This window comes from Ceratocystis lukuohia (genome assembly GCF_044167205.1).
Source record: "Ceratocystis lukuohia strain C4212 chromosome Unknown Supercontig1_pilon, whole genome shotgun sequence".
In the NCBI taxonomy this organism is placed as follows: Eukaryota; Fungi; Ascomycota; class Sordariomycetes; order Microascales; family Ceratocystidaceae; genus Ceratocystis; species Ceratocystis lukuohia.
In genome coordinates this window covers 5067011-5093420 of record NW_027263520.1, presented here as the reverse complement: position 1 = coordinate 5093420, position 26410 = coordinate 5067011, and the positions used below count along the sequence as shown (strand labels likewise).

General features: G+C 49.7%; 7 protein-coding genes across 7 annotated transcripts; 3 read left to right on the top strand and 4 right to left on the bottom strand.

Annotated features, from left to right (window-relative positions):
* Nucleotides 1-1838: 1838 nt before the first annotated feature.
* On the bottom strand, nucleotides 1839-3686 carry HOO65_011265 (Phosphate-repressible phosphate permease; the record flags this gene model as incomplete). Its single annotated transcript, XM_071005648.1, has 4 exons — nucleotides 1839-2027; nucleotides 2089-2191; nucleotides 2268-3156; nucleotides 3236-3686. The coding sequence occupies 4 exons, from the start codon at nucleotides 3684-3686 to the stop codon at nucleotides 1839-1841; spliced, it is 1632 nt and encodes a 543-aa protein (XP_070863086.1).
* Nucleotides 3687-5559: 1873 nt separating this feature from the next.
* HOO65_011264 (ADF-like domain-containing protein) lies at nucleotides 5560-5988 on the top strand (the record flags this gene model as incomplete). Its single annotated transcript, XM_070999925.1, has 1 exon — nucleotides 5560-5988. One exon carries the CDS (start codon nucleotides 5560-5562, stop codon nucleotides 5986-5988), a length of 429 nt encoding a protein of 142 aa, XP_070863085.1.
* Nucleotides 5989-7029: 1041 nt separating this feature from the next.
* HOO65_011263 (putative cytochrome c1 heme lyase) lies at nucleotides 7030-9833 on the top strand (the record flags this gene model as incomplete). Its single annotated transcript, XM_071005419.1, has 3 exons — nucleotides 7030-8199; nucleotides 8357-8402; nucleotides 8854-9833. 3 exons carry the CDS (start codon nucleotides 7030-7032, stop codon nucleotides 9831-9833), a joined length of 2196 nt encoding a protein of 731 aa, XP_070863084.1.
* Nucleotides 9834-11715: 1882 nt separating this feature from the next.
* Nucleotides 11716-13332, bottom strand: HOO65_011262 (RUS1 family protein C16orf58 -like protein; the record flags this gene model as incomplete). The annotated part of the gene is made up of 2 exons (XM_071005734.1): nucleotides 11716-13011; nucleotides 13075-13332. 2 exons carry the CDS (start codon nucleotides 13330-13332, stop codon nucleotides 11716-11718), a joined length of 1554 nt encoding a protein of 517 aa, XP_070863083.1.
* A 576-nt stretch (nucleotides 13333-13908) lies between these two features.
* HOO65_011261 (Diphosphomevalonate decarboxylase) lies at nucleotides 13909-15200 on the bottom strand (the record flags this gene model as incomplete). Its single annotated transcript, XM_071005882.1, has 2 exons — nucleotides 13909-15025; nucleotides 15139-15200. 2 exons carry the CDS (start codon nucleotides 15198-15200, stop codon nucleotides 13909-13911), a joined length of 1179 nt encoding a protein of 392 aa, XP_070863082.1.
* A 2404-nt stretch (nucleotides 15201-17604) lies between these two features.
* Nucleotides 17605-20369, top strand: HOO65_011260 (Minor extracellular protease vpr; the record flags this gene model as incomplete). The annotated part of the gene is made up of 6 exons (XM_071005424.1): nucleotides 17605-17778; nucleotides 17834-17897; nucleotides 17970-18069; nucleotides 18121-18235; nucleotides 18286-19869; nucleotides 19989-20369. 6 exons carry the CDS (start codon nucleotides 17605-17607, stop codon nucleotides 20367-20369), a joined length of 2418 nt encoding a protein of 805 aa, XP_070863081.1.
* A 208-nt stretch (nucleotides 20370-20577) lies between these two features.
* HOO65_011259 (uncharacterized protein) lies at nucleotides 20578-21900 on the bottom strand (the record flags this gene model as incomplete). Its single annotated transcript, XM_071005868.1, has 5 exons — nucleotides 20578-20978; nucleotides 21068-21132; nucleotides 21191-21308; nucleotides 21378-21696; nucleotides 21778-21900. 5 exons carry the CDS (start codon nucleotides 21898-21900, stop codon nucleotides 20578-20580), a joined length of 1026 nt encoding a protein of 341 aa, XP_070863080.1.
* Between the last annotated feature and the right edge of the window lie 4510 nt (nucleotides 21901-26410).

The window sequence follows — 26410 nt, the reverse complement described above, 5'->3', positions numbered from 1 at the left end:
CAATGAGCTCCTGGACAGCGCCAGCAGAAGCATGCCATTCTGAGTCTTCACAAATCTCTCCAAGTTTTCGCTGGGAAATGGACACAAAAGGAATGTAACTGCTACAGCACTTACACGATCCAGGGTTAGGGTTTGATGTGTCCGACAACGCAAGACCTTTAGGAACAAAGCAAAGCAAGCCTCAACAAAGAAAAGAAAAGAAAGCCGATGGCTGGTTTTCTCTGTCTAAAGTTTTGGCCTGTTTCCTCTTTCTTGTTCGTTGCGGTTCTTCTGGCATGGACTTGGACACGTCAACAAGCCTGATCTGAGTTTCTAAGCCAGTGCCACTGTCCTGTGTCTTGTCTTGTATTATAGCCTATTCTCCTCTCCGCCATGGGTCATAATATGGGTTGAATGCTTGGCCATGCATGTACGCGGGCGCCGCTTTAGGCGCTGGCCTGTTGCGTTGCTTTGTGTTTTGTTGTCATCTGAGCAAAAAAAAAAAAAAAGAGAAAGAAACAAACATGTATGTATGTATGTAGGCAGCTAAGCGAGAAGGCGAAAAGAGAAATCCCTGCCTTCTTTTTTTTCTTCTTCTGCATCGTCTTGCTGTCACTGCTGGCGGGTGTATGACCGCTTTTCAAGGCGGTCAAGCTCTCATTATCATGCTCTTGCTGCATGCCGCCGGCGTCTTTTGTCACTCCTCTCCCCGTTCCATGCCCTCGTCTCTTCTGCCTTATGATGCCGCCCATCGCCCACCGCCCTTGATTTATTGCTGCTGCTGCTGCTGGACGGAGCACTGTTGCACTGGAGATCTATAGCCCCTTGTATATATAACTGTGCTTGCTCCGCCGTACCCTACCCTAGCCCTCCCCTGATGTTGATGTGACTTGGAGGAGGAGTAGCAGGAGCAAGATAAGGAGGGCAGGAATAGGTGGGTGTTTCTATGCAGTGGCATGCTGGTGGGCTGCGCGGTGTTGTTTTCCGGAGATGGGAGACGCGAGCCGGCCAACTAGCCAATAGGTACGTGGTGTGCAGAATGCTATGCTGTACTGGCCATGTATGTATGTATGTATGGCCCAACATCAACATCCGGGCTGGTTTATAGGACGCACATCTCCATCGCAGCCCAATGGCTTTCATTACCGAAAAGCCGCCGTGGGGAGCCCATTGTTTAGGCAGAATAGAGAGAGCGTCGTAATGAACCCGTCGTTCTGTGGCCCCAACAGTTCACTACTCAACGCGCAATTTCGGCTCGGACAAGTATTTCATGTGATGAAAACTCCGAGCGGCCCCATCTCAACACGGAGGAGAGGAGAAGCAGAGGAAACAAAGAGTGGAAAAAGAAACTGATGCGTTGTCATTGCAACTGCGACTGTTACTCTTCCTGATTATACGCTTGTAGAAGAGGACGCACAGCCTCTGCGTAAACGCTTGTTGAAGTTGCTCTTTAATTTAGGAGCTTTGCGATCACACGCTGGGCTTAGGGCTCTTTTGTTGACTAATTCCCCAAGGAGCGAAACGTCCTGGGGCTGGGCTGGGATGGGTGGTAGTAGACATGAAGAGCTGCTTATGGTGTGGGTGGTGTGGTATAAAGTGAATGGTCATTAAAGTTACATTTCACCAAGTTGCTCAGACTAATGTGAGTCTGCTTCTGCGGCAAAGCTACGCCAAACCCACGATTCCATCCATGTTTCCAGATCAAGCCAAAAAAAAACCAAAAGAAAATAGACTCCAGATACCCCAATGCCAATGCCAATGCCAATGCCAATGCTGATGCCAAAACGAAAGACCAGATGTTAAGCCCAGAACAACCCCGCCCCTCCTTAAAGCTCATGTTTATATACATAAATGCAACACTAGATGCCCGTCTCCCACCTCGGGGCATTCATAATCACACCCATAATCGTACCAGAGATGATTGCAGTCACAGGGAGAGTCACCATCCAGCCAAAGTAAATCCATGCTACAAGTTTGTAGTTGATGCAGCGCCAATCTCCATTTGCCAAACCAACGCCCACTGTAGCACCGGTGATACACTGAGTTGTCTGTAATACAGTTGTTAGACTAGATATACGCCTGAGAAGCATTGTGTGCGGGCTTACTTACCGACACGGGGATGCCAAATTTGGTGGCCATTAGCACAGTTGCTGCCGAGGAAAGCTCCATGCAAAAGCCTCGCGAAGGAGACATGAGAGTTAGGCGGTTTCCCCTAGTCAGAGAAGAGGCATTAGCACTAAAGTCGCAAATGCTAACAGCGGGAGACGGAGTAGGAAAAAGAGACTTACAGGTTGCGAATCACATGGTATCCATACGTCAATAGGCCCAACACAATGCAAGCACCACCCAGCACTAGAATCCATAGAGGAACACCGACTTCAGGCTGTACACGGCCGCTCTGCCAGACCCGGTACGCCGTCGTTAGCGGAGCAACGGAGTTGGACACATCGTTTGCGCCATGTGTAAAGCTGGCTGCAGCTGCCGTCAGGATTTGCACGAAGCTGTACATGTGCTCAGCTCGGTTGTCGAAGCGCGGTGCGCGAGAGTGCATGTCGGCAATATCCCAGTTCATCACGCTGTTCATCTTCTGGAGTCGCACTACGTCCTTCTCTACACCGCGTAACAGGATACGGTTTGTTCTCCAGAGCAAAACAGCAGGTCTTAGCCACGAGCCGGGCGGGCGTGGTGGGATGTCAGACTCGGGGCAGTAGCTTGTGGTTGCCGCGAGAGAGGCGGAGGTGGCGGCGGCCGTCGCGGAGTCGGTGCTGAGATTTGTAGAGGAGAGAGCCGTTGGTGGCATCATGCTAAAGGCATCACAGCATTCGAGATCGGGTGCGTCATTGGGGCCGCTGCGAACCGAATTGATCATAGCCTGTGAAGCGCGGATAGACGCAAGTTCCTCGGGCGTTAGGTAGCCTCGGTAGTAGTCCTTGATATGCGCCTTTTCATAGCCTATAGGCACGGGAGGTGGTGGGGGGAGCCGTAGTAGAAACGGGCCACGCCACATGTCGTACCAGCGTAAAGTCCAGTCTTCATAGAGAATCTTGCGCCACATGTAGGGCATCAGAAAGACGACGCAGAGAATGGTGGCAGTGCTGGCAGTACCAAATACGGAGCCTAGTATCTCTGATTTGCTAAGATCTTTGCGGAACTGAATCCCATGGAGGGCAATGAGCACTGAATAACCGCAGTATTAGTCATCTGGCCATAGGCCTTTCAATTGAATGCCAGGAAGACGTGGGCGTGCTTTGCTTACTTGACACAGCTGCGACTGTGATAAAGGTATAAAACGGCACCGTGTACAGAGCCATCTTGGCCGCGTTCTTCTTGGCCAGCACGATGTTCTTGGTTAACAAGAACAGAATAGTACCCAGGACTCCGGCGATTCCTGGTGCTGCAACCCAGGCAACAAAGACCTGTGAAACGCCGTGGATGCCCCAGTTGATATCTGACATGCCCATGGCCGCGGTGCTGGCGCCCAAAATGCCACCCATGATGGAATGCGTAGTCGACACAGGAAAGCCATGGCGCGTGGCGATTGTAAGAAAGGTGGAAGAGCCGATCAGGGTGCACATCATGGCGAGGAGCAGTACGCTGGGGTGATCCTTGAAGTAGTCGTGCTGGATGACATTGGTGCGGATGGTATCAGAGACACGAGAGCCAACGGATACGGCGCCAGAAAACTCGCAGATAGAGGCAATGAACATGGCTTGTTTCATGGTCAGAGACCGCGAGGAGACGGAGGTAGCAAATGAATTCGCGACATCATTAGCACCTGGCGAGACAGGGCGAGTTAGCGGTATGTATGAAGCAAAGAAGAAGGAGATGAGGTGATGGAGGAGTGTGAGATATTGGGGTGTAAGTGGCTAGGGTTAGGGTTGGGTACCTATGTTCCATGCATCTAATATGGAGAATCCCAGAGTGATGGCAAAGATGTAGTCATATTGCGCCAGTGCAGCCATGCTGGTGGATAGATGGGGTTTTTAAGAGCAAAGTTAGGAGCAGGGTAAGGGACGCGATACACGGAAACGAGTCCTGGTATTTGGTTACAGAGACATGGTCGCTGTGGTGGCAAGCGAGACTATAGAGGCAGGCCTGTCTAAAGAAGGGCGAGCTGGTAAGGTTGTGTTGTGTTGCTTGTCGATGGGATTAGTGTTGTGTATCACAGCACTGAAGTGATCACCGTACCGTGCGTGAGTAGATAAGAAGATTTGCGAATGATATTCTAGAAGAAAAAGAAGGATTTACAATCGTCGACGAGCAAGAAGAAGAGAAGAAATGCAGCAAAGTCAAGACAAAGGAAATATAATTAATAGAACGCTATGCAAAAAAGACACAAGGAAAGGACAGTTATGGCGACGAGGAAGAGGAAGGCAATGAGAAAGCGCAAAAAAGGGAAAAGGTGGAAAAGAAGGAAAGCTGTTGGTCGTAGGCGAGATGCTGTAAAGCATATAAGTAGACGGCGGAGGGGGTGGGACTTGGACTTAGACTTCCATTTTTAGTGTTACCCACTAAAGAAAGGTAGCAGAGCAAAGGCGTGGCATCTCTAGCAAAGCCAGCAATGCCTCCTTTCTGAAGTTGGCACGCAGTAGGCTTCTCGATAGACGAGACTCGATGGGCAGAACACCTGGTAACTTCTGTCTGTCTTGCACCAGTAACTGTATTCTCCCCAACACCTCGCCCCTAGGACGCTCAAGACTTTTCCCTTTGCAGAATCTGCGATATCGTCAACACGAATTACCAGCGGATTGGCTCTCAAATTGCTGTGCCACACTATGAATTTCACGCTTTTAGGCTTCCCTCCTAGCCATGCACTTGACCTGGCCTGGACAGCCCTGGCTCGCTCGAAACACTCGCTTGGTGGAAGGCGGGCTCCTTCATGCTCTCAAATTAGAAACAAAAACAAAATGGACAGCTAGAGACCTGCCGGAATAGCGGTAGACGGGGTTTTCCCATTCCCTCCGAACGTGAAACCCGAAGCATAGACTTAGCTTTGAGGCAGAATTTGGGCACTGGAGAGAAGGGCTTCTCTACGTCCCCCGACGACGTCCCGGTGTGACACTAACCCTAAACAACCCTGGTCTATATTTGGTATATATGCATAATATGCGGGGCTTCTGTCCATTGGACGAAACAGTGCATCAAACGGGGCTTGGTCCCCCCCTTTGACCGGCCTCTTTGGCTTCACATGGCCTATAGCTTTGGATGGAAGATCATAAGTTGTTATCTTTTGGCTGAAGTCCCTTTCGGCTTTACTTTTCACGACAATCGTTCTTTTTTCTCTCTTTTTTTCTAGTCCTTGCTGCATTGTTCCTGCTTTTTCTTGTCTTTATTTTCTTTGTTGGCCCTGTGCAACTTCCAGCCTTGTCCCTTGCTTCTTGCTTGGCCGCCCGGCTCTCCTCCTGCTGCTCAACACCCTGAACTCTGCTCTGGACGACAAGACACACAACAAGAGACAAACACGCAAAACTCCGCTGATTTATTAAAGCCAACCTGCTGGCCTGCCGCATTCCCCGATCCTTCCTCGTCTTCTGCGACTCCCCGCTCAGCGAGCCAGAACAACCCCTCCCCCTCGATACAATGAACTCTCCCGAAATCTCCGCGGCCTACGACGCCGTGCGCTCTGACAAGGACTCAATCAACTGGCTCCTGGTTGGTGATTTGCCTGACACAAAGAAGCTGGGCTTGATTAAGACCGGAAGCGGTGGCTTGGCTGAGCTGGTCGGCGAACTGCAGGATGACCAGGTGCAGTATGCCTACGTGCGGCAGGAGTATGCCAACGACTCGGAGAGCACGCGCGTCAAGTTTGCCCTGATTATCTGGATTGGCCAGAACACCAAGATCATGCGCAAGGCACGCGTCAGTATTGAGAGCGGCGAGGTCAAGAAGGTTTTGTCGCATCATAGCATCCAGGTTGATGCTGATACCCGCTCAGACTTGAATGAAAAGGACATTGTGGCTCGCCTGCGCAAGGCTGGCGGCGCTGACTACAATGGCGGCCGTGGCTAACCGGCGGCCAACTGTCGCAGTTACTAGCATAGTGCTGGCATGATATGATGATGTGATGTTAGAAGAGGGTGGTGGCTGAGGGGTAGTTGCGGGCCTGGAAGATTACACAGACTGTGTCTGTATACTAGTGGAAGATAAGGCTTTGCTTGTGTATTCTGTTTGACCGTTGAGCATTTTCTGTAGAATATGATCTCATACAGCACCTCAATATATCCGATGTCTCGGTACAACACAAAGAGTATTCGGACCGGCTGTTCTACCGAGGTCATGGGCGATGATGTTGGAGTGTTGTATTGGGGCACTAACCCTTTAAATGATCGCAACAAACCCTAACAGATATGCCACATGGCTACTGACTGGGATGACCTATCGCCCTTGACATGGAACTGGCACTTTTCTTGTTGCTTCTTTTTTCCACCAACTACGCATTATGTATATCGCATCAGGCCGAGCCAAATGTGCCCTAAGGCCACAATGTGTCAAATGAACAGACGTGCCTTGGAATTTTCCATTCCCTGACCTCACCTCACGTCTTAGCACTCCATCTTCAAGCTCGCCTGGCTTTGACCTTTGCCCTGGCCCATCAAAACGCGCTATGGCCGAACAGCTTGCTTTGTAACCCAGAGCTCTTCATTTGACCCCCACAGCAAAAAGCGCATTAATCTAACTCCACTGGAAGCTCAATGCGTGCTGTGCTGTCTATATTCCTGGCTGGGTCTCCGTAATGGGTGGTGAGCTGATGCTTTGGTGGCTGGCAGCAACTAGAAGCCGTGACCTTGTTCAAGCATTTTTTTTTCCCATAAGGCGGGAACTATAGCTTTCAATGGGAAAAAAAAAAGCGAACGATTGATAGAGTGAATTATATTTTACTTCGGGAAGGCTGAAGCAGGATTTTGATATAAAAGGCTTGGTTTGGCCTCTTTGAAAAGGACAAACAAAGGGTGTTACTTAATAGGGATACCAAGATTTCGTCAAGGCCCCGAGGACGTGATATAACTGCCTTTGTCCTTGTCCGTTTTTCTTCTGCTTTCTTTGTTCATTATGGATAGTGAGACCCTCCGCCTGCCAGATGGCCAGACTTTCGTGTTTACCGCAACTCCGTCCGGTTTGCTCTTCAAGTACCAAGCAGCCGACAATTCTAGTGCCTTTTCCTTTGAATGGGCTGTGAATATCACCACCCACGATGAGCTTCCTGCTGAGCCAGCGGCCGGCCCGCCGTCACCACCAGGTCTGCCAGACAGTGGAAAGCAGCCGACCGCTAGGCCCGCAATGCCTTGCGCATTCCAGAAACCCACGCTCCAGGACGACTATTTCCACATCTCCTCCATCTTGTCGCCAGCCAGTACTGCCTCGTCTGCTGGGCAGGTGGCTATGATGCTATGGATCACCTTGTACTGGTATTTCCACCAGCCACAGCCGAGCAAAACGACTAGACCAGCTGCGGCAAAGACTACCCCTCTTGCCGGAAAGCCCCTTGGCGAGTGGCGAGTCAACATCCAGCGTGATGGCGTATTCCGTGACCATCGCCTGGTCGTGGAGCTGGAGCGCATGGGCTTGGTGATGGCCACGAACACGCTGGTGGGCACTGTGGAAAACGCTGGATGGGACACACTGTTTGTGGCGCGTAGGGCATTCTGGCAGATATCTCCCCAAAAGTTCCTATACAGCCTTCAACCTGTGCTGCAAACGACCGCCTCACATTCCCCCGATGCACACTTGCCATCTTACTATACGCCCCCGCCACTGATGTATGTAATGAGCAGCGGTATTCGTCACCCAGCTCGCCCGAAGCCCCCACAGATGGGCGAGATATTCTACACCCGGTTTATTCACAGCGTAAATGAGTACTTGGCCTTCCGCGTTCCGTCTGTATCTCCAGAGCCTGTGGTATATACCGGGCCAAAGGGGCCAGGACTAGCTTCTAACACCCATCTCTCCGCTATGTCGGATACCGAGCTGATCAAGATGTGGATGGCTAAACCACGCGTCAAAGAGTTTTGGGGTGAATACACTGACGATTTTCTATCGTCAGCTCTCACCAGCCCGCACAGCTTCCCTGTGATTGGCATGTGGGACGGAGTCCCTTTTGGCTTCTTTCAGATCTACTGGGTCAGGGAAGACATCCTGGGTCAGCATGTTGGTGGAGAAGCTGCAGCTGACTTTGACCGTGGATTGCATGTGTTTGTGGGCGAGGACTGGGCGAGAGGACGTGTGCCATACTGGCTTAGTAGTCTGGCTCATTGGTGTCTGCTGGATGATAGCCGGACTATGAGTGTTTGCTTAGAGCCACGTGTAGATAACGCAAGGTAAGCTTTTTCCACTCTGTGAATGTCATAGGTGGTCTTTAGTGCTAACATTGGCTCACTAGGTTCCTCAAGCTGTTGCAGCAGAACTTGTTCCACCAGGAAAGACAAGTAACTTTCCCTCATAAACAAGCTTGGATGGTGCGATTGCGTCGCAAGATGTGGGAGGGACCAGCTCTCTAAAATGAAGCTAGTGGGATATTGGGGATATGTGATTAGTTAATTGAAGAGGTTAGTAGTAGTGGACAGTAGCGATGGATATGCAGTTCATCATGTTGGTGACGTCAGTTAAAGTACAGTGCTAGTACAGTGCATAATATGCACGTATGTGTATACAAACACGACAAGCACTGTCTGTATCACTGTGTTACGGCTTATAATATCGTAAGATGATTGGCTAGATATTAAGGCGGGCACTTTTTTTTTTTTTTCTCTCTCCAACAACCGTTTTGTCCTGAAAGCCTTGATATAAACATCCAGGGAATATCGCAGCCTTTTTGCACCGACGAAATCGCGTGTTTATTTTTTTTGAGTATTCGATACTTCTACTTTTAAGCCCAAGTATACGTAGATCGAGGAGGCCTAATGGCGGGCACATCCGAGGTCTGTCCTGTGGACCATAAGGCTATGGCTGCTGCTAAAAGCACATCTGCCACTTGCCCGGTCGATCATAAAAGTATGGGTGCAAAGCCTGCCTCTACCGTCGAAACACTGCCAGCTTCTGGTTCCGCGGACGCATGCCCCGTAGATCACAATGCCCGCGAGGCATGGCTAAAACAAGCCCGCGCTGCCAACGCTGCTGCCACTGATGCTGCCAGTGCTACTCCATACCCGATTCCAACTACCCCGGCCACTACTACCCCGGCCGCCACACACTCCTGGTCTTCCACCCTCTGGTCCTATGTGCCCTTCATATCTGGCCCATCAGCAACCTCGCCCGACACTACAGCCCGCCAGACAAGCAAACCGGCACAGTCTCATCTTGGCCTCGGCCTTGACCGAGAAGTCTCGACAATTCCCCGTGCTTCAACACCGTTCACCGATAATGTGGCCCAGCCGTCAAACCATGAAATCGAGAGTGGCGCGGATCCCGTTTCGGGCAATTGGATCTACCCATCGGAGAAGATGTTTTTCGATGCTATGAAGCGCAAGGGCCACGATGCGCGTGCGGCTGACATGAGGACTGTGGTGCCTATCCACAATGCCGTCAACGAGCGCGCGTGGCAGGAGATCAAGGAATGGGAGAAGCCGTACCTCGCTGGAACGGCGTGCGAAGTGCCCCGCCTCCATTCGTTCTCCGGCTTGAGCACAAAGTTAACACCTAAGGCTAGGTGGAATACGCTTTTGGGATATCAGGCTCCCTTCGATAGACACGACTGGGTGGTAGACCGGTGCGGGCAGACCATTGAGTATGTCATCGACTTCTATCCTGGCCGGCCAAAGCCGAATGGCCAGCTGAGCTTCTACCTCGACGTGCGGCCAAAGCTCAATTCGTGGGAAGGCGTAAAGATGCGAATTTTGCGTTGTGCGGGATTAGCTTAAGGAAGAAGCTGTGTTATGTAGTATACTGTATTATATTTGGGCCTGTTTGTTTTTTCTGGCGTTTCTAGGAATTGGGGGATAGATACTGATTGATGATGGGGTTTTAGAGAGCAAGATTATTATTATTATTAGCCTGTAGCTCATGGCTTGTATGGGCGTTGAAAAAAATAAAGCACTCCCATTTTCACTAGTGTACATGATAATGAGCATGCGATGCACCTAAGTATGTGAAGGTCCTTTCCCGCCCCCGCTAAGCCTTACACTTCATCGACTGTATCTTCACCTCCTAACATGCTACAGTCTAATACCAAAGCAAAAGCAATTCTCGCACCTCAAGCCCTTCAAAGATAATCTAAAGCCAAGTGTCCAAAAGGCTACTAGCATGTATGAAATACCAGAGCTGAAGCTACGCGGTCGGAAGAATGGTATTCAATCCCAATATGATCGGATTTCCAAATCGCATCGTCTAACAAACCTAGAAGAAAAGAGGAAACTTGTTCGGTTCATTCTTAACCTGTATTCGCGAGAGCTTCCCCCACTCCAGGCGTGGCTCGTCGCCTGTTGGTAAGCGCTGGGCTTCCAACTTCGCCAAGCGACGCCTGGAACTTGAGACACGACTATCGGAAAGCTAAATGCGAAGATTAAACCGTTATTCACGATTGGTCTAGACTCACAAAGAACGCAATCGAGCAACATGGTGTCAACCTTGCCGATGTCTACAACTTTGTCAAGACTAGCTTAATGATGGGTTTCATTGCAAGTAGAACGATCGCGACAGGTTTAAGGGAACGCTAAAAGGCAAAGCCAGCACACCCTGGAAAGCAGGAATGAGTTACAGTCATCTAGTCGATCAATGCCAACGGCTGGATAATCGCGCCACTCATCGTGGCTATAAGTTGATGCCGCCTCGTTAGTTAGTGCAGAAAGAGCAACTCCCTAGGGGATTGGGCTATTGTGGCGACCGAGAATGGGTGGGCTGACAAAGATACCGGCCTTGGGCGGCTCACGCACTTCAATAAGCACACTAAAGCTCGGCCAACTGGCTGCTATCGTCTCCTGATCCTTGATGAGCGTGGAAACCACCACTCGGCCGACTTTGAGAAATATTGCCAAGATAATCGCACTATTACGCTCTGCATGCTGTCTCACTCATCTCACCTAGGCCATCCCTCTGATGCCGGGTGCTTTGGGCCGCTCAAGAAAGCATAACGCCGAGAAATTGAGCATCTAATCGTGCTCAATAACCCATGTTTCTAAGAGCGAGTTTCTCCAAGCTTTTTAAGTTGCCTATAGAGTTGTAATGACAGATCAATATTGAAGAAGGTTTTTGAAGAGCTGGAATTGCTATCTTCGACCCAGAAAGTGTCATATTGAAGGTTGATATGCAGCTACGGGCTCCAGCGCCGGCTAATGACGGGGCTGGCCACGCCGACCTCGGGTCTCCAAGATGTCAAGAACGGTGCTTAAGGCTAGTTCGCGGTCTGAGTATCTCGAAACACAAGTCATGTCGCATCAGAGAAGCAGTCTATCTTCAATTAATGAGGCGCCTAAGTCACCTTTAAAGGGAACGAAGGCAACAATGGCGGGAGAAAGGGACTGTAGAATATTTGGCAAGGTAGGTTATACCTCAAGAATCTGTCAGACAGTTAATAAAGTACTTGTAGAAGGTGATAGGTCTTGGTTTCAATAAGCCGAATGCTGCATCATATTTCTATCCAAGTTCCCATCTCGACCGTCCGGAAAAGTACGTCGCGTGCTTAGATGTGTCGCATGCTTACCACATACCTTGGCAACTCAATGTTTGTATATTATGACCCAAATTTCGATAACCCCATCTGTTGCCTCACTTAGTCTGTCCTATTTCTGCCCTATATTCTAAGCATCAATTCATTTTCTTATCAGTAGCAACCACCCTTAGACGCACAGGAGTGCCTGTTTCAAATGCAGCTGCATCGATATTCCAACCCAGATCCTGCAACTCCGATATGAACTTATCGCCACAGCCAGAGCCAAGGCGATTTTCACTGGCAGCAATTTCGGACTCTTCCAGGGTTTTAGTGTGAGGCTCAAAGTAGTTTGCTAGCCGTGCTGCTGAGTAGAGCAAGTCATTGGGCGCACATTTTCTGTCCAACAGCCATGCCTTGTCCATCGCAACCGTCCAGGCCTTGAGAGCGTCAACATGCTCAGCTTCATCCTTAAGCATGATTCGAATTTCGTACAGGTCGTTGCCATTGCCTTCGTGAATCCAGACTATGAACTTTTCCCCACGAGTGATGACCTCACGGCCCTTGCTAGAAACGAGGTCTTTATAGCACTTAGCAAACGAGACACGGGCAACCGGCTTGTCGTACCTATTGTGTACAATGGGCGTCCATAGTAAGATGCTCTCCATATCGCCTATAGCAGCAGGTGTCAGCAAGCGACCAGAACGAAGAAATGACTGGTACAATAGCGTCATGCGCTGACGATTGAGAACAGTCAAATTGACAGACCGGACGGCGCAGTAGTTCATGTACAAATGAGCTAAGACCAGTAAGATCATCAGCCAAAAGACAGTGTGCCGGTCTTGAAAAATCTGTACAATCAGAGTGCCGATGAGCAATCCAATCAGGCCAACGGCAGTTTCTTGACTCGCCTCCTTGGCATTCAGCTCGGCCATGTTGTCCTGTTTGGCAAAATGCGATGAAAGCGCGGCCTTGCTGGACCCAGCAGCTACTCCGCACATTGCACGCAATGCCGATGATGTGCATAGGACGAGGATTTTGATGAAAGATGGAAGGGCAGGCGAGAGCAAGTCTAGGAAGAAAGCCGTATCATTGAAGAGATCAGCCAAAAAGCGGAAGCGCTTGCACTCGGGTTCAATGGTCAACCCGGCTCTGTGCGCAAAGGCGATGGTTGCGAGACGTGAGATTGCGTCGCGAAAAATAGTTAGAATGAGAGCGTAAGTTGCAGATGACTCGGCGTTGCCAACCCCAAGACCCTCAAGCAGCGCTCGACTAGATAGCAACGAGCTTATCGTTGAGAAGAAAGCCTGCAGAGAATCATAGGTTTGATAGGCCAAGTAGTCTGATGTAACAGAATGCGGGAATCCCACAGGCAAAAACGAGTCCGACAGCGCCCGCTTTATCTGGGAGAGATTGAAACCGTTGAGCCGGTTACTACCATCGATAGCGTAAACCTTGAAGGCTTGTTAGAATCAGGGAGTAATACAAAAAAGAATATAAGTCCAAGACAAGCTCACCAATGCCATTGATTCATCTGACTCTTGGGTCCATTTGCGCTGGAGCACGCCAGACCGGTCAATTTCTTCGACTTCAATTCTAGTATCGCTTTCGAAGGGCTTTTGAGCCAAGCACTCGCTGCTAATGCGTCTTTTGCCGTGATCGTTCTGGGGACTGAGGCCCTTATTGAGGCGTGCGTCTTCGCTAGAACGCATGCTTTTCTTGCGGCGTTGAAGCGCAACGGGGTCTGCCGCGGGGGCTGCGGCTAAGCGTGCCATTTCAGTAGGATATGAGCGATGGTTCAATGGTTCTTAGGCGGGTGGTTAGTGTGGAACCTCAATGGCTTTGTTATCGGAATGAGGTAAATAGACAAAAGGCTAGAGAGGACTTGGCATCAATAAGATAGTAAAGAAAAGCGAGATTAGAAAGCGAGTTACGTGGCTTGTCTTTCGAGTGAAAATTTTATCGCGATTGGATAGGCAGTTGCTTCTCAAGAGGCATTGCGCAAACGGTTGCCAGTTGGTTAGTTGGTTGCTCGATGGCGTTCAGTATTCTGGTGCTCTCCTGGGATGGGGTCCGCATAAAACATAGATTGAGCTATTATAAAACGGAAACAGCATTTTGCTAAAATGCAACCTATAGACAGGCTTATGCATAAACAGACATAATTACATATAGATACACGTCCATGTGCAATAAAATAGTATAAAATACCAAGAAGAACTGGCCAATACTTCTTTAAGTTAAGCTATGACGTGACTACTACTAATCTCATTACATTCTTCAAGCATAAAATATGTTCATGATAAGCACGACATGATACAGCATCGAATTCAAGTAGCTGAACCGTGAACTTAGGCCTTCAGAATATCACCAGTCTCGCCGACAAGGAACTGATCTGTCTTCTGTGGGCCCTGGCCAACGCCAGTCATGATGACACGCTGGACACCCTCGGCCAAAGTAGGGGCGAGATCCCCTAGAGCGACAATGGGGTTCATGGAGGCATAAGCAGTAGGCTCTTTCCAACCAGTAGCCTTCTGCAGAGCAGAGAAGAGAGTACCAACAACAGCAGAAGAGTCAGCTTCCTGGTAGTAGATGACAGGATTAGCACCAGCATCAAAGGTATAGGCAGCAACAGTCTTTCCGGCAGCCTCGTTGATCATCTGCACAATACGAATAGCGACCTTGGAGTAGTCATTCAGGTAGAAGATCGGCGGGTAGGTGTCGAGACAGGTGGCATGGAACGAGTTGGAGTCACGCATGGTGACTTCAGCAAACTTCTCAAAGTCGCGCTCGGCAATAGCCTTCTCCATGGCGGCCATGTGGGCGGGGACGACCTCAGCAACACGCTGCTTGAACATGCCAGAGGTAGTAACGGTCTGCTGCATTCCAGAGGTCGAAGGGACCAGCTTTCGGCCGGCACTAACAACTAAGATCAACGCACGCATCTCAGGCCAATGCTCAGCTGGAGCAACAAGGTCAGCCATAGAGTCGGAGCCGTCCTCCTTGTCGCCCATTCTCCAGGCAACGTAGCCACCAAACAGCGAGCGGCAAGCAGATCCGGAGCCCTGGCGGGCAATCAGAGAAAGCTGGGAGGGGGTATCAGGGAGCTCGTAGAGATCGGCAATGGCGCGAACTAGGGCCGCAAATCCGGCAGCCGAGGAGGCGAGGCCGGCAGCGGTGGGGAAGTTGTTTTCAGAGACAATGCGCAGAGGGAGGGTCGACAGCTTGGGCAGCGAGGCGTCCTTCTCCTCAAGGGAAGCACGACGGGCCTTGAGCTCGCGTAAGCAAGCCTGGGTGCGAGCACCAGAGACGTCCGACTTTTCGCCATTGAGAATCAAGACATCTTCGGCGGGATATGAGGCAGAGCAGGACGCAGTAGTCAAGGTTCTAAGGTCGTCTTGCGACAGGGTAACTGACAGCGAGCTGTTTGTAGGGAGGTTGAGTTTGGGATCGCGCTTGCCCCAGTACCTAGCAAGAGACAGAGCTACGTGTTAATAATAGCAAGTCATTTGACGGGGGAGAATATTTGCATTGGATAATCTAGTAACATGCCAAGCAAAAAACGGTTCACTTCAACTCACTTGACAACGGCAATGTTGACGGGGGCGGTGGTACTAGCTCGGTAAACCTTTGAGTCGGCCATTTTAACTTTTGAAGGGGAAGGCAGGAAAAAGAAAGATAAAAAGAAGAGGGGTATCAAAGCAAGTGAATATGGAGAACTGGAAGAAGCAAGAAGAGGAACGAAATGCCACAAATTTATAAGGACTAGGAAGGCGAGAGGGAAAGCAGGTTATGTGAAGGACAGAAAGGAGGTTCGGTTCGCCTTGGTGATAAGCAAGAAAGAACAATATCACAAGTAAACGAAGATCACTTGTGAACTGAGTTATTGCCCTATGAACAGTGTCAATAGAGCGAAGCACTGACTTGCACCTTCCTTGCACCTTTGACATACATCCTTTTTTGTGGTGAATAGTAGACTAGAGGATTTTGTCGCGGTCTAAACAGCCTGCCGCCCTGAAGCTAGACTCCATCAGCGGGGCAAGGGAACAGAAAACAAAGGAGCCGCCATTGGGTTTTCATTGTTGGGCTTAGGGTTGGGGCTAAATCGAAAGCTCAACGATTTTTCTTGGAGAAAGCTTTAGGTCTACCAATGTCCATTGAATTTTTTGCTTTTTTTTTTTTTTCAATTTTTTTTCAATTTTTTACATCGTAACTTTTCAATTATTGCTCGTGTTCTTCAGGCTCAGAATCAAAAACGCGATAAAGAACTAGGTGCGCCCATTGCTCCGCTGTAAAATTGCAGATGCATCTAACATGTAAGGCACTAGAAACCCAGGCACAGACACCCTAATCCTAGATGGGCTTGCCTAAAGCTGGGCACACGACCAAGCTTAAGCCGAGAAATGTGATTTGATTGTGGTGACTGATATTAAGCGACTTCTATTCACATCATTGATGCTGTTCATCCTTCTTTGTTGGATACTGCAGATCACAGGCCTTCAATGTCCATTGGAATACCCTCGAGACAACCCATTAGTCAATCACCAAGCGAATCGCTAGTCGAATCACCGAGTATAGAACAACAAGGAAATCTACATCAAACAGCCTGAGCCGGCCTGAGCTCCATGGCCACAAGCGCAGCGAAACATTGGCCACACGCTGACTACGGCTTTAGGTAAAAAGCCGAGACCACTCAACAACTTTCCAGGCAACTAGGGTTGGGATAGGTCGTGCAGTCTGGCAGGCTTCTTCTTAGGGCAAAAGATGCATCGCAAGCTGCCTGGGAGGGGGGCCTGGCGCCGAAGTGGCCTCATACAATGCTGTATATGTGAGACTCTCAAATGCGTCCCGCCTTTGCAGTGTTGATGGAAAATTTGGAACAAGGCTGAAGACATTGCGTATTCTCGGGTAACACAAGCATGGCATCGTTGTTTGACGTACAGTATCACAGGACTGCGGTACTGCAAATTGCCAAGGATAGTTGCATTGCAAGTTCTTGCATATGCTGCGCATGTGCTGTTGAAGTAGGGTCGACAGATGCGATGCTGTCGTAATATGTCTCCACTCTATCTTTATCTATGGGCGGCTAAAGAATTGGATGTGTAAGGGCCTGAAAAGCAAAGAAAAAGGAAGGTTTGGGCTGCCATTTGTGCGGCTACCTTTGTCATGAGCTTCATCGTACTTTCCCGTGACAAACTGCCCGAGTTTCGTGATGAAGCCCCCAAAACGGAGATGCAGCTTTCGGTCCGCCATTCTGCAAGGGGAAAGAGAAGTCTAGAGGCGTTCCTTGGCCGTTGTACAGCTTGACTTTTTGATGTATGGTGAAACTAGCTGACAAAGTGAATACAGATCAGCACGATACAGGGCCTTTTTTCCTCTTCTCGCGCAACCGGACAACAATTTCTTTAATTCAACGACTCGAATGCCAGACACATTGTGTACCAAGTTACCCGACCTAATTTCCACAAGTCGGGGATATTGCGGTCTTGTTCCCACCAAGGTGCAGAATCCAAGGGGGTTACAGGGACGGCAATGAATTGCTAGAATTCCAATGCCCTTCAAGGGACATTCAAGACATCTTTAACATGAAAGGCTGCTGCTACCTGCATAACCCGATTTTATTAAATAGGTCAGGTCTTGCTCGTATCGATGTTTGTGTGAGTCCCGGCTGTATTTCTCTCCTTCGATCTACAATCATAGAGCTACTGCTGGCCCGCTGCTGTGAATTATGCATTTGCAGACACTCTTGCTGACGCTGCTGGTGATTCCAGGGATTTCCTTGGCCCAGGTTCACAACTACATTGTTGAGTTCTCAAAAGTAAGTCATGCTTTCCGTTCCCTGCAACCCAAACAAATGCCAACTTTCAACCTTAACCACCGCCGCTTAGACACACCAATCGAGCCCTCTCTTGGCCCGCGATACAGATCTAAGGATACTGCAAACATATGATTCCGATGTTTTCAGGGGGGCTTCTATTGAGAGCTCGGTATTAACACGCCGCGATATTCTCGCCCTAGAAGGCATCGAGAATGTCTGGATAAACCGGATGGTCACGTTAAATACAGAAGAAGTGGTCACCAAGTTTGCAGATGATGCAAAATCACCCGAGTATTCACAGCACATGATCACCGGCGTATCGAAATTGCATGACCAAGGCATCTTTGGCCAAGGCATCAAGATTGCAGTTATAGACACTGGTATACAATACAACCACCCCGCTGTAAGACATTGCACTTTCCCATCCTACGATAGGGAAAGCATACTAACAACCACAGCTTGGCGGGTGCTATGGGGAGGGATGCAAAATTGCCGGTGGCTATGACCTTGTCGGTGATGGAAGTGAGCTTTAGCCCCCATTCCTAGTGTCTATACCAACCACTCACTCACCTTGTGTTTTTCCTTACTTGACAGACTGGCCTGACAGCGGCTTAAAGACACCCGATGGTGATCCCTTTGAAATGCAGTTTCATGGAACCCACGTAGCTGGAATCCTTGCTGGCGAGAGTGCAAAGTAAGTGCGAGGTGAAATATTTCGGTAAAATGGTACTAACAACAGTTATAGCTGGCATGGAGTGGCGCCAAATGCAACACTATATTCATACAAGGTGTTTTCATCCTCAAAGGATACAGATGAAGCGACATTAATTGAAGCTTTCCTCCGTGCCGACGCTGATGGAGTAAGGAATCCCCATTTATACATGCCAGCCGAGATGCTAACTGTTTCTAGGTCGACATCATCAGTTGCAGCGTTGGGAGTATTCTCGGCTGGTCCGAGAATGCCTGGGCCGATGTTGCTGATCGCCTAGTAAAGGAGAAAGGCATCGTGATCGCCATTGCTGCTAGCAACGATGGTGCTGCTGGCCCATTCTATGGTACATCGGGCGCGTCAGCTGAGAACGTATTGTCAGTGGCGTCTGTGGAAGGCGAAATATCGGCCCAGCCTGCCATGACAGCCACGTTTACCTCGGGCAACAGCACAAGAAAGGCCAAAATTGGATATGTACCCTCTGTCGTTTGGTTTGCCACCTCGGTAGTAAACTGGCCGATTGTCCCGCTAAATTTTAACACGTCAATTGAGGATGAAGCATGTGCGCCATATGCAAAGGGGTCGTTCAATCTCACTGGCAAGATTCCTCTAGTCCGTCGTGGCGGATGTCCTATGAAGACGAAGCAGCTAAACCTTGCAGCTCTGGGTGCAAAAAAGATGCTCATATACAACAACGGCGGCCCAATGTCTGCGCTCTATACCAACAACTACACCACCCAGGTGGGCCTGATTGAGGAGTCAGCAGGCCAGTCGATAATTGCTGCTTACTCTTCTGGCGTCAAAATCACGGCTGATTTCTCAAAGGGACCAAAAGACGTCGTTGGCATTAGCCGCCAGTATGCCAGTCTCCCTTCGCGCTTCAGTTCGTGGGGTGGTCTGTACGATCTTAAGTTGAAGCCTGACATTGCAGCCCCCGGTGGAACTATTTGGAGCACACTTCCAACCGACTCGTACGGCATTCTTAGTGGGACAAGCATGTCGACGCCATATGTTGCTGGTGTAGCTGCATTGTATGCGTCGGTATTTGGCAGCCGGAGCACACGGGGGTCGAAGGCAGGCATCGACATTACGCAGCGGCTGCGGTCAACAGCAGGGTCGGTGCATTGGTGGGACCAGATCAGTCCGTCATATGCACCACCAATACAGGTTGGCGCGGGTCTTGTGAATGCAGAGAGGCTGTTTGAGTCTAGGACCAAGGTCACTGCAAAAATGATGGCGCTGAATGATACTGCTAATTTTGTGGGAACACACAACTTTTTTATCACCAACAATGACGACGTCGATGTGAGCTACACGTTTGAAATCCAAGCTGCCGCAGGCATTGAGATGCTCGACCCATGGAATAAGGATCTGAAGACGCCCATGATAAAATCATTCGACAAAGTTTCGCCGGTTAATATACCTCTTGTGGCCGCTATCCCAGGCGATATGACGTTAGGGCCAGGCCAATCAGCCAATCTCAGTGTCGACTTCCGGCCGCCAGATGTAAAAGATAGCGCAGTTCTCCCAGTGTACGGCGGTAAACTTCTGATCAAAACAAGCACTAAAGAAGTACATGGCATTCCCTACATGGGTTTAGCAGCAGATCTTCGAAAGGAGTTTGACAACTTTTGGATGGATGGCTGGCCACGAGCGACCATCACCAAACAGGCTGTTGACATCTGGAACTACACCGCCTGGAACAATGACGTGTGGAATGCAAGCATGCCATTTCTGTCTCTTGAGACTCGCGCAAAGTGGGGAACTCGCCAACTACGGTTCGATGTAAGTCCATGATAAGGCAGATAGATTCTTTGGTCTGGCCACTGCACTGTACTGTGTCCCTTGCATTGCGAGATGCTGAGGGTGCTCTCAAAGCGATGGGTTCTAACAATAATTCATAGGTCTACAAGCCTGGTTTCAAGGAGTCAGACTGGGAGTACCCTCCTGTCGTTGGGTCCAAGGGCTACCTTGGCTCTGCAACTTACTGGAAGCGCAGCAAAAATGTATTTTTCGACACAACTACAAACTCTTCGGACCCCAACGACACATTTGATTTTCCTGAGCTCAACATGCCCCGCAATGCCGATTACACTGGCTACAAGAGAACCTTTTTCTGGTTTGGGAAACTGACGAATGGTAGCCAGATTGAGCCCGGAAAGTACTCACTACGTATTGCAGCATTGAAACCTTTTGGTGAACCAGAGCTGGCCGAGGACTGGGCTATCTACAAAACACCTGAAATTAGGATTTTAGGAAAGTATGGTCTAGGGCCGCATACGTAAACAAGTATAGAGAACGGTTGGTCAGGTTACTAGCCATAACTGCTACTTGGGTGGGAAAGACGGGTCGGCGTGTATGTGTATTGGTAATCTCCAAGCGGATGGGAAATATCGCTTGCTCATCTTAGAAAGACGCGTCCTACACGACTAAGAAATGTACCTGCTTTGGAGCGCTGGTCGCTAGATAATAGGTTCATATGTCTTGTTGCGTTTATACTATATGCTCTACTTTGCCCAACTCAAGACCCTCATCCAAATGTTGGAGATCGTGGCCATCATTATACCCTATAGTCATCGTCCTACTTGTACTTGGACGTTGAATATCCGGACAAGTCGTGTCACTCATGGCCGTCCCACTCTGCGTTTTCGTCACTAGAATATCCTCGTCAGGATCGAAGATCCTTGAGCGTCTGCCTGAACCTGAGAGCGTCCCGCCCTTAGAGCCGCCACTATCATTGCTACGATCAGAATGTGGGTGGGATCGTTTCTCGCCCGAGTTTAGGTAAGTCGTCTTCATGCGTGTAATTAACACGCGTAGGACTGGTATGGACGCAGCCATCATGGAGGTTCCAACTTCGGCAGCAGCCCAGATGACGAGCTCGGCGCCGTGGTCTGCAGAGCATCGTAAATACGGGATGTTAGCCATGACCAAGCATTACAGAAGAAAAGAGACGAGGCCTCGTATAGCAGGGCTAACTTACAAGTAAAGTCACCACTGCCGAGAGAAGGGACTTTTGAGGCTTTGACACAAGCTGTAACACAGGCACTGGAGGCGGGGGTTAGTCGGGGCTAGAAGAATAGAGTATGAGGACTAGACGACTTACAACATCCCCATGCTCATAGCAGCACCGACGCCAATCTTCTCCTTTGTCCGCATCTGAAGGCCCCAGATAATCTTCCATGGTAGCATAGCGAGGAGCAGGTCGATCAGCCCAGACAATGCTATACATGTAACATGAGCCGGGTGGACAGTCGCCAAGTAGTTGTTTTAAGCTGATGGGAAGAACTTACCTGCGCTGAAAATACCGTAGTCTACAGATACATGGCTTCCGGCATCAACCCAGATGAACACAGCACTGACACTCATTGACATCACAGTTATAGCGATGCAAGTCCATACAATACCACGCCAAATGCCCTTGGTAATCCGCAGCAGTGTTACGGCGAACGAGATTTTGCTAAATATCGACGCAAAGATGGAGATGAAGCCGGAGATATTGCCAAGGAGGGCAAGACGAGAGAGATCTGTGACGTCGATATAGTATATGTGCGTGCCCATGCCAATCCGCGCATTGAACTCTGTCATGCATACGTTGGCCACAAAGATGACCTACGTATAGGGGGTCGGGATGGTAAAACGCTGTTAGTATAGCTGCTGAGGTAGACTAGCTAGAGGCTTGGGTTAACTCACATATGCTAACAGCAAGATGTAGTCATCCCACCAAAGCCCGCGGGCGTTCAGGGTCTTGCAGTACACACGCAGGGCGACAAAGACAGTGGACAGACTGAGCATGATCCAACTAACGACACGCATTCGATCGCTGAGATTATCCGATGGTGGCTGCCAGGCCGTGCTGGCCCCTTGCACAAACGCGCTCATTAGGCTGCGGGGCAAGACTGGCTGTAGGTAGAGGGGGAGAGGGTTCCGGGTTAGAGGCCTCTTTTTCAGAGCAACAAAAAGCGAGCTCGCTTCAGCAGAAGAGACTTGACAAACTTTCACCATTGACGAGGAGCCCGCATAGGGCCGGTGTAGGAGAGGAAGATGCCGCAGTGATAAATATGTAGCCCTCTCTCAAGCAATGTCAAAGGGAGGGAGGTGAGAGAAGGGCTGCTACAAGTTATATGTAAACTCCATTCTCTTCCCGTGTCGGATATCCCTTCGTCCAGGCGGCATGCATGCTGGTTGGCCTTTCATAGAAGTCGAATTGCCTTGGAGAGGCTGCATTGCTGTTCCACACTTGCAGCAAGCCCAAGACAGAGAGTCACACGGCACCAAAGCCGAGAATCTCTGCAAGAGACATAGTCTTGACCTGCACAAACCGCTATTTACATATGAGGAACCAATTCTCAGACTCCAAGCTAATCAGCAGTAGCAAAAGGGTTATTCTAAGGGAGACGGCCAAGGGGAATCGAAAACAAAAAAGACATCTCTCTATGACACTCGAAGGACACGCCAGGGGTCCTACTTGGAGAGGTGCACAAAAACGCACCGGCGATTTCTCTAGGGCATTCTTTTGATTGAATCTTGCCGAGGACAAGACATTTGCATTCCTGGTGTTGGCGGTTTTGCTCTGGCTAATGAGTGACAGCGGAGTAATATGCATCGGAGGTACTTCAGGACTAGTCCTTGGCTTGTTCATCTAGATGGATGTTATTCATTACAGCAAAATCGACGCCATAGTAGTCAATGCCATGGCGGCAATGATTTAGCAGCGATGGTAATGACAATGATAATGACAGATGTTCTCATGCTAGTGCAGCTGCTGCTCTACTTGTTGTCTGTCATTGTCTCTAATGTCTTGAATATTGGCTCCCTTGCACTGGCCAATAATGGAACCATCTTTATCTTTGCTCCCTGGATCCGCCTCCCTTGAAGAGAGACGCCCGTTGTTTTCTACATGTCAGCAAAGACGTTAGACAACAACCCAGACACAGTCCTTTTGACAGCCAGTTATTCCAATACAGATGATGAGCCAAGATGCACAGGGCTGCACTTCAGCGTAGATCCAGCCAGAAGTGGCCAATATTAGGCATTGTCTTATTGACTGGGCAAGGGCAGGAAGGGACTGGCCTCGAAGCGCCAAGAGTCAAGTCCAGCAAAACCGAAGCAAAGCCTTTGAAGCGTAGTGGGGGCGAATGAAGCAGCAAAGAAAAGAGAAAGAAAGCGAGCTACCTAAGCCGTCGTCTAAATCGGGGCTTAGCCTCAGAGCTTCCGCCGAAAGGCAAGGATAACCGATGTAAAGAAGAGGCCATAGAAGGAATTTTTCTGTTTCTCTTCGTCTCTCTCTTCCTGTCCTCTGAAAGAATGCTAATGTCTCTAGGCATTTTTAGCCCCTCTTAGCTTTTATGACGCTCATTGTATCCTTATTCTCCTTTGACTCTGATGGCACGGCACACATACAAGCCTACTCTCCCCTTTATCCCCTTCCCGGCGTCTTTTTTAAACAGCTCGCATATCTCCTTACATTAACTCCGTGGACCCCTCACCCGAAACAAGTTTATGCTCAGTGCTTCCTAAGCACTGAAATCAAGAGACAAGGGCGGAAGAGAGGGGCGTATACCATATAGCCCATTAGTGCTATCGTGGTCAAACCTTCACCAACACGGCACTCTAGGGTTTCCGAGCTAAAAAAAGGTAATCGTGACGCCCTATAGTTAGCTTCCGGGAAAGCCTGCGACTCGATGAAACCGTATAAAAACCTTTCTGTGCACGTTGATGCCGATCTTTTTCCTTGTCATTTTGGTAAAACGCCATGTTGTCTTGCCCTCTACTCTCTTAGGGTCTCACTTACACAAATAACCCTAGAAAGGGCAGTCCGCATCATGTTTTCGGAAATGACAACCTACCTCCGAACATCGCATCGAGAGTTGTATGTCTAAGCTGGGCTAGACAGTGCTGTGGACCGAAGGTATAGCCTGCGCTAGCATTGCTGCGAAATCTCCGTAGGGAGGCCAATTGACAGCCAGCCAGCTTGCCATTCAGGATTGGCTTGTATATTGTATGCATCTCAGTCGATCTCATCAAAGAAAGAATGGAGGACTGTTGTGTTTTAGGAGGGAATATAAAGCCAGCAGCGTGTGCTCAACGCTGAAATGTTGCTTTGGACGGCTGCCTTTGATGTTGTATCGCAGCACCCTCGTTCTTTGCACAACAAGCTGATGCTTCTCTAACCACTGCCTCTACCCCTGGATGGTGGCCCTTTTAAGTGTCTCTACGATGTCCCCTTTCAAACTGGGCGCAGGGCACCGTGGTGGCATTCCTGCTATAGCTAGTCTCCCACAATACGCATTTTCCTGACTCCTATAGAGCTAGCTTTCGTCCCGCAAAACGCGCGCGGTAGGTTTGAATGGGACGACGATGCATGACACAGGCCTATATGCTACGGGACACAGAGATCGTGGTGTGTTGGGTGGCTGAGGACCTTGCTGCAGGCGACAAGCTAGCCAGTGTTGTGGTGTGAATGCTAATCTAGAAAGAGACAGGTCAACCCGTTGGTTTGCTTAAAGACCGCCCGTCATCACCAGCAATGGATGTTGCTGGTTTCATGGGGGCTGTGGCTATAGAGTGCAAGATGGCTGCGCCGCTGCAGCCACCAGAAGTAGATGCAGATCAAACTCCACGGGCGGACATGCGCCATTGCAAAACCTGACAACTAATGCCTTTTCATCTCTACATGTCTATCTGAGCCCTCTTGCCGTTCATCCGGATTATCAGGACCGGCGCATTGACCAATGGCTTGCAGTCAGACGCATCAAAGGAGTAGAAGAAGAGCTTGCATACAGAGGCTTGAGGATGACATGAAGCTAGTTGGAGGGACGGGGGGTATCTGTGTTCTTGTGCTACTTCATATGACTAGTGGTACGGTATGCGTATGCATTATTACCGGACAGCAGGGTGGGTGGCATGTCAGAACAAAGTCCCCGGGCCTTCTTTCAATATTGCTACAGAGTGTGGGTTAGTTGGTTAGCAGTTTGCGCAACAGACAACGGCAGGCCTTGCAACCTAGACGGTAGAGGATCGCTCTTTTCCTGAGCCAAGCTAGCAAATCGCCCGTTTGATACATGCAGCATCAACCTGCTCCGTGCCAAAGTCTCACATCATGAATTATGTTCCTCCTTTCATGACCACCACTCTTGGCCCGACACTGACTTGCCCCTTTGGGGTAGTTCTCGGCGACATATGCCTGACGATAGTGAGGTTATCTATGCATCCGTGCAGGCACGAAGCGTGCATGCACGCATTAGTTGTTCATCATGAAGACACAAACCCCAGGCTTCTCCTCCTCCTCTTCTATCCTCGCCAAAGCGCCCTTCCCACAATGAGCCATCTTGTTCTTATCACAAAAAGCCCCAGGCAAGGCAGGCCCTTGTAGCAAGCCGGAAGAGGCCGGTTACAGATTGTGGGTTCTAGAGTTCTTCTCTCTGGATTCGCAGGAGTTGACATGAATTCCTGACTGCTCTTCTGGTTCTTCTAGCTTGGCCCCATTACGTGTCGCAGGGTTTGAGGGAGGAATAGCTGCATAGGACGTTTCGGGTTTTAACAGCTACTAGCTGGAGTCGAAACATGCAGTTGGCTGGGCTGGCTATCCGGCTGCACGATGGAAAATGTGCCTCATTGCATTGGCTCGACTAGTCTCTGACGCGTGTGCATCTCCCAGCCTATCTCACAGACTATCAGCAATGAATAAGCGTCTGAAAGCCAGAAAAAGTATTCGCCAATATGCAACAAAGATCAGGAACAACGAACTCTTTTGCTCCTCTCCTGGTAAGCACTTGATGGCCCACGTGATCGGCATCGCCATGTAGCTGTGGCCCATTTGCTCGCCAGCAGAAATGTCAGATCCAAAGCTAGGGAAAGGTGAAACAACTAGCTGCGAGCAGGAAGAACTCTCTGCACCACACAATAGAGGACAGGACAAGAGGGAGAGGGGAGACGTCTTGGCCCTGCCCTAGCAAGGGTGGCGGCGTTGCACTTTTGCACCCTCCCCTCCTTTGCCTTTCACACCATAACGACGCTGAATTGAAATTAACGTAGACCAGGGCTTGGTTTCAAGCTTGTTCAACGCTGCCCTGCTCTGTGCAGTCAGTAGCAAGACAAATGGTAGGTCTAGCCCATTTTGAATGTTCCTGTTTTAGGTTTGGGGGGCGCTTGCAGGGGACCCTGCCTGCTATGCCACTTCTGCTACACTAGCAAGGCCCTAGACTGTCTTCATGAGAGTTATCTCGGGCTCTCTGGGTATCCATGGATCCTTGTAACATGGGACAATCCCAACGTTGTGACAAAGCCCCCTTGCATATGCTCATACGCACGTACACTCAGGCAT